The sequence below is a fragment of the Chiloscyllium plagiosum genome, chromosome 1 (genome assembly GCF_004010195.1).
Source record: "Chiloscyllium plagiosum isolate BGI_BamShark_2017 chromosome 1, ASM401019v2, whole genome shotgun sequence".
Classification (NCBI taxonomy): Eukaryota; Metazoa; Chordata; class Chondrichthyes; order Orectolobiformes; family Hemiscylliidae; genus Chiloscyllium; species Chiloscyllium plagiosum.
The window spans coordinates 30,797,957-30,804,170 of NC_057710.1; the positions used below are offsets into that span (position 1 = coordinate 30,797,957).

Here is a 6,214-nt window from a genome sequence, read left to right on the forward strand (position 1 = left end):
TGAGATTGCTAATAAAGTATACAGTATTCTAGGCACAGGGAACAAGAGCTGGGAGGTTAAGATTAGATTCCTACAGTGTGGAAACAGGCCCTCCAGCCCAACAAGTCCACACCGACTCTCCGAAGAGTAACCCACCCAAACCAGTTTCCCTCTGACTAATGCACCTAACACTATGGGCAATTTAGCACGACCAATTCACCTGACCTGCACACCTTTGGATTGTGGGAGGAAACCGGAGCAAACCCACGCAGACACAATGAGAATGTGCAAACCCCACACAGTTGCCAGAGGCTGGAATCGAACCTGGGTCCCTGGTGCTGTGAGGCAGCAGTGCTAACCACTGAGCCACCACGCCACCCTTACAATAAAAGTTCAGTTAGAGCAAGTGCAGAAAAAGTTTACACAAACAGTTCCAGGAATAAGAAACTTCAATCAAGGAGTTTAAAAAATGGAGAAGTTTAAATTTGTGCTGTCTAGTTCTTCATCATCTTACCAGCAGGACGAGCAGTTTCTCCCTATCTACTATGTCCAAATACCTCATGATTTAGAAAGTGTCTTTGCCTTTTCTTCCCCTTGGAAAACAGTCCCACCCTTCTCCAAGTGTGAAGTGAGATTAAAAACCTCTTCACAAAGTGAACAGTTAAGGTCTAGAATACTGCGCCTGGAGGTGTGGTTGAGGCAGGCTCCACGGAAGCATTCAAGAAGGAGTTTGATGATCATTTAAACAGAAATACCATGTAGGGCTACAGGGAAAATGGCAAGTGATCGGTACTGAGTTAGAGAGCTTGTGCAGGCAATAATGGACTGTAACAGTTCTGTGATTCTGGAAGCACAACATTGATTGAAAGAGCAGGGAAAGAGTTATTAAAACTGCACGATGGTGACTGCCAGCTAGAAACACACATGCAAATAACTAGATACCAGCCAAGGTTTCTAGATAATGCAAGCAGCCCAGACCATACATAGTCATTACTGATCATAGTCCTACATTATTTCAGGACAATAATCAAACCATGATACTAACACCTGGAACATTAACTAGTTGCACTGGTTTCTTGAAGTTTCTTCCAATTTCATGCAAGGACAAATGAACAAGTATGACAAAGATTTATCTATTTTTCCAATAATCGCCCTTGTCTAAGTATGTTATAAAGGGAGAGACAGTCATCAAAATGTACTGGATGGAAACATTTTGACAGCATGCCTAGAAATTTTCAATACACATTCCAGGCAAGAGACACTCCTTGCAGATTTAATGAAATTAAGCTCTGAAACTTGCATAATTTAAAACCTGCTTATTTTGATTATCTCCAACTGTACTCACTCATCATTTTCAGTCCATATCTTCCTCTGATTTGGGAGGAGTGAATGTTGTTTTTTGTCAGGATGGCAAAGCAGGGTAGGAATGGGATATTCTTTACACTTGGATGTAAAACCAAGTAACTAACCCTAACTGAGCCTTATAAACTCAAAAACAATCCATAATTAAATCATACTAAATAATGGAAGAATTTCTTGAGTTCTTTGGAGAATCAGACTTTTGGAAAACAGCCTGGTAAATACTGATTGTCCTATGAAGCCTTGAGTAGACAGGCAGGAGGCTGGAAGAACACAGCAAGCCAGGCAGCATCAGGAGGGGAAGAAATTAACATTTTGGGTGTAACCCTTCTTCAGGACTGGGGCAAGATTCCAACATCTGGAGTGTTTTTGTTTCTACGAAGCCTTGAGTCAGTGTGTTAATATTTTAACGTTCTAACAAACCCATATCCAACTCTTAGGAGGGCTTTAAACTACACACCTACGTCCCACCCAGGAACTTTGAATGGCTAATCACAGTGAAAGTATCACTACCTTATTTATTGTGTGTTTATCTAGCCAGTAATGTGGAAGGATGATCCATTCCATGAAGCTCAAAGTATACTAAGTAAAATTCAATCTAGTTGATATGATTTATAGGTAGGTCCACCCAACTGGTGAAAGGATGTTGAATTTCAGCTACAAGTCCCAGTATGGACTTGGAGAATCCCCTTACTGTGCATGTGCAGAAAGTTAAAGATCTCAGTAGTCATCTTGTGGAAGCCAGGCCGAGGTTTGACATTGTCATAGTAATGGTGGGTGATGTAGAAACCAGAGGGGTCCATTGAAAATGACCAAAAACCATAGAGATGGACCTCTTCACACAGCTCCATGGCAGCTGTCACCAACATTAAGCCACTGCTCAGTCGTTTGGCTCTCAGCCCCTGTCTCATCCAGAAACGGGAGACATTCTCAATATATCGTGGATGGAAATAGAACATGGATTGTTGAGATTCAAAATCATCCAGGACATACTTGACCCTGAATGAAACATCTGTGTTGCGGGTGTTGTAGAAAGCTGGCATAACCACTGATGCATTTTCATAGGCTTGTAGGACTTCATAAAATGGTCGTCTCCACTTCTCTAATTTTTGGAATCTAAAAGCAGAAAATACAATCTTCAGTTTCTTTTCGAAATTTTGTTGTTTTTGACCAATGAAAACATCGCTCAATGCTATTTGTTTGAAGTGCCTCTGTCCCAAACCATCACTACCCGCCACCCATCCCAGGTCAGCTGCAGCAAAGCACTACGCAGGTTAAAACAACCTCAGCTTGGGATCCTGCACCGTCACAGCAGGACAGTACCAGCTTAAAAATACCACCACTTCCTACTCACAATGCAGTCCAATTTTTATCAGGGTGGCCAGCTTCAGGTACAGCCTCCATATTAGGAGCAAACTAAGATCATGTCCTGGTTAGAAGGCTGCAATTCAATTTTGTAATTTCCAATGGGTGGAGCCTGAAATATCATTGAAGGCAATTTATTGAATTTCAATGGCTGGATAAAAAGTGAGCAAACTCACCTCTCAGTTACAATACTCGGATTTATGGTCACAATATCAGTCTTCGCTCCAACATCTGTGATATACTTTTCAGAAATTGGTGGCAAATTACATCTAATGTAAGAGTTGATATTAAAATAAATAGTTGGCAAAGTTATTCTCACACGCTGTTTATAAATGCAAACTTCTAATCGCGTTTTAAATGCATTACAGTGCACTATTGCTTGCTGAGCATGAAAAAGGCATTGTTATTCTACATTGGTGCAAACTTTGCTATACTCCTGTCAGTGATAGATGAAGGGCTTTTACCGCATTGCAATGGCATGACAGACCCTGCAATTAATCTGTTTATAAAGCATTTACATCCCTTGGCCAGATTTCAGCCTATCAATTTCTCCAATTGTCCCTGGAGTCACATCCTGAGTGAGCCAGTATTTTCTGAGGGGAAAGAGGAAATTCTCAGTTGTAGCATACATAGCTATGTCATAGAAATTTCCACTGTATTGGCCAGGCTACAGTTCCATGTGAAGCACAGCCACAATGGGAGGGTTAATATAATAGCAGTTCCCATACTATGGCGCCCAATCTGTAGGGATACGTATCCTTGGGGGCTCTTTGGGAGCAATCATTCGTCATTCCATATAAGATCCATGGTGAACATTTGCCACATTTTTAAAAATAGCAATGATTAATTTTTTGGTGTTTGGGTGTTCATTCAAGGACAAAAACATCAGGATTCTCCCTGGTTTGTTTTGACATTTGTTTTTCTCCCTCAAATAGAAGGGCAAATGGTGAAGGATAGTCTGGTGGGTTTCCTCGCTGGAGACAGGTCTGTGTGACATGTGGTCAGCAGTGACACAAGACTACTTTGAAATTCTACACAGAGGACTCATTTCCATCCTAATGCATGGAGCCAGCAGTCACTTCAACAATGTGATGAGCATTTGCAAGTAAATGACCTTTAGTTTGGAGAAAAAAGGCAAGCCGAATGCCAATAACTTTCTGAGACCGTGGAATTCCTGGCAGCATTTGGAGCATGGGGTGACGACATGGGGGAGCTGGTAGGTGTCGTGCATACTTGCGCAACTGCTCCAGCTTGCTCCCACCAACCACTGACCATGAACTCTAAAGATGTTCATGTGCGTGGGCTAGCTCCTTTGGCGGTAGAGCAGCATGTTGTTCACACACTGTGGAGAATCTCTATATCCTGAGAGGAGCCTGGACCCTGGATCATGTTGCTGCACAAGGGAGCAATGCAAGATAGGTAACGCTGGACAATTCCACATATAATATGGTACAGGGAGGGACAGCTTAATGTACTGGAATAAGAAATTCAGTTAGAAATAACTTCCTTATACGTTCTGTTGAAAAAAATCCAATCACTGAATCAGAAAGTCTATAAATTATTTCACATTCCACTAACAAAATATATCATTTTCTAACATAAATGTGTGTTTGATGGCACAAATATTACAAGAGGCTGTGAAAAGATCCAATTGACTTGTTTATAGATACAGAATTTTAAAAAGCCCACATTCATATAACATCTTTAACACATAAACAACAGCATAGTCAGGAACTTCACAAATGGAAACTAGATGGGAAAGGAATGCTAAATAAAAAGATGGATTTTGAGATGAATTCCTTAAGGACTTGTAAAAGTGGTTGGAAGGAAAGTGGAATTAATGCCAAGGGCAGGTGAGGTTGCAAAAATCAGCCAAAGCACTGAAGGATATGATAGAAAGTAATATAAAACTTGGAAAAAATGTAGATGTAGGATACAAAAGGGCCATGGAAGAATCTGATGAGCGAATCATTGAAATTTAACATGCTGTGAGATGGTTGCCAGTATAGTTCAAGAATGGATGAATGGGATTTAATGTAGAATAGGATGCAAGGTGCTATGGTTTGACCAATTTGTACAGGATCGGAGGACATGAAGTCACGGATGACAAAAAATGGTCAAGGGTTTCAGGTGCAATTTTGCACAATTGTTGATTTTATAAATGAGGATCAAAATTAGGCTGAACATCAACAAAAGGGCAAGGTTTCATACAATTTGTTCCAATTGAGAAGGGAGTAAAATCAATACTTGAAGGATTTTGAGAGTTTCCTCATTACTTATCATTAGGATCATTGCATTTTTAGTTATATATAAATGACTTGGACTGGTAAAAGGTCATTTTCTCTGCTGTATTCTGTACTTCTTAAGGGTGTTTCTGCCAGTTTCATATTTCAAAATACAACAATGTGAAGTGATAGCAGACAGTGAGATCATTCCATTAGCAAAATAATGGAAAACAGTGATCAACCAAAGGTAAAGAAAGGTGGAACGGGGCAACAAATACATTGTTCAAATCAAATGTGGAGTGCACTAAAAATTGCCATGACCCTTCTGTATTCAATTTATCAAACAACTTAGAACTGAAATTGTCAGCTACTATTGCACCATTAAAGACTGAAATATTGGTCATCTGTAACAAAGGAAAGGCTCAGTTCTATCATACCTGAACACAAAGTCTGCAGAGTCAATCTCATTCCCACACCTACTGTCCTTCAGGATTCCTCCATTCCCGATCACTGCACATTTCTTAAACTGGGAGCGCGAATAAGGCATTTCCTGTGAAGAAAAAGCCCTTTACTGTAGTTAAAAGAAAGCAGAAAATGGTGGATGCTGAAAATCTGAAATGCTCCCTGACCTGTAGCATATTTCCAGAATTAATCTAGAATCAAAATGAAACTCCAACAAGCATAGACAGACACACCTGTATATATAGGCGAAAAAGAGGACTGCAGATGCTGGAGATTAGAGTCAAGATTAGCGTGGTGCTGGAAAAGTACAGTAGGTCAGGCAGCATCCAAGGAGGAGGAAAATCAACGTTTCAGCCAGGAGCTTTGACCTGCTGTGCTTTTCCAGCACCACTCTAATCTTGACATCTGTATATATGCGCATGCACAACTAGGTACTGTTCTAAGTTTGTGTGTATATGTGTATATCTATTATCTATGGATATATATATATATAAAATTTATGAATATATATACTGAACATTTACATATGTATTTATATGCACAAGCTTCCATATTTGCATAAATATTTTAAATATTAACAGTAAATACATTCCATACATTACAAATTGTGTCCATAAAAATACAGAGGAGCTATTTTTTAGAACATAGAACATAGAAGAATACAGCGCAGTACAGGCCCTTTGGCCCTCGATGTTGCGCCGATCCAAGCCCACCTAACCTACACTAGCCCACTATCCTCCATATGCCTATCCAATGCCTGTTTAAATGCCCATAAAGAGGGAGATTCTGGATCTGCTACTGGCAGGCATTCCATGAACTCACGA

At 40.2% G+C, this 6,214-nt stretch overlaps 1 protein-coding gene across 5 annotated transcripts in view; it reads right to left on the reverse strand.

The window, feature by feature from the left end:
• Positions 1-288: 288 nt before the first annotated feature.
• The window catches only part of st8sia5 (ST8 alpha-N-acetyl-neuraminide alpha-2,8-sialyltransferase 5), a 53,395-nt gene continuing 47,469 nt past the window's right edge, over positions 289-6,214 (reverse strand). For all 5 annotated transcript variants that reach the window (XM_043714730.1, XM_043714646.1, XM_043714812.1 and 2 more), the window contains 3 exons: positions 5,366-5,478; positions 2,880-2,972; positions 289-2,454 (listed from right to left, as the gene is read on the reverse strand). In XM_043714730.1, coding sequence (XP_043570665.1) covers positions 1,992-2,454; positions 2,880-2,972; positions 5,366-5,478 — 669 coding nt within the window. In that variant the 3' untranslated portion in view covers positions 289-1,991. The remainder of the gene's footprint in view (positions 2,455-2,879; positions 2,973-5,365; positions 5,479-6,214) is intronic.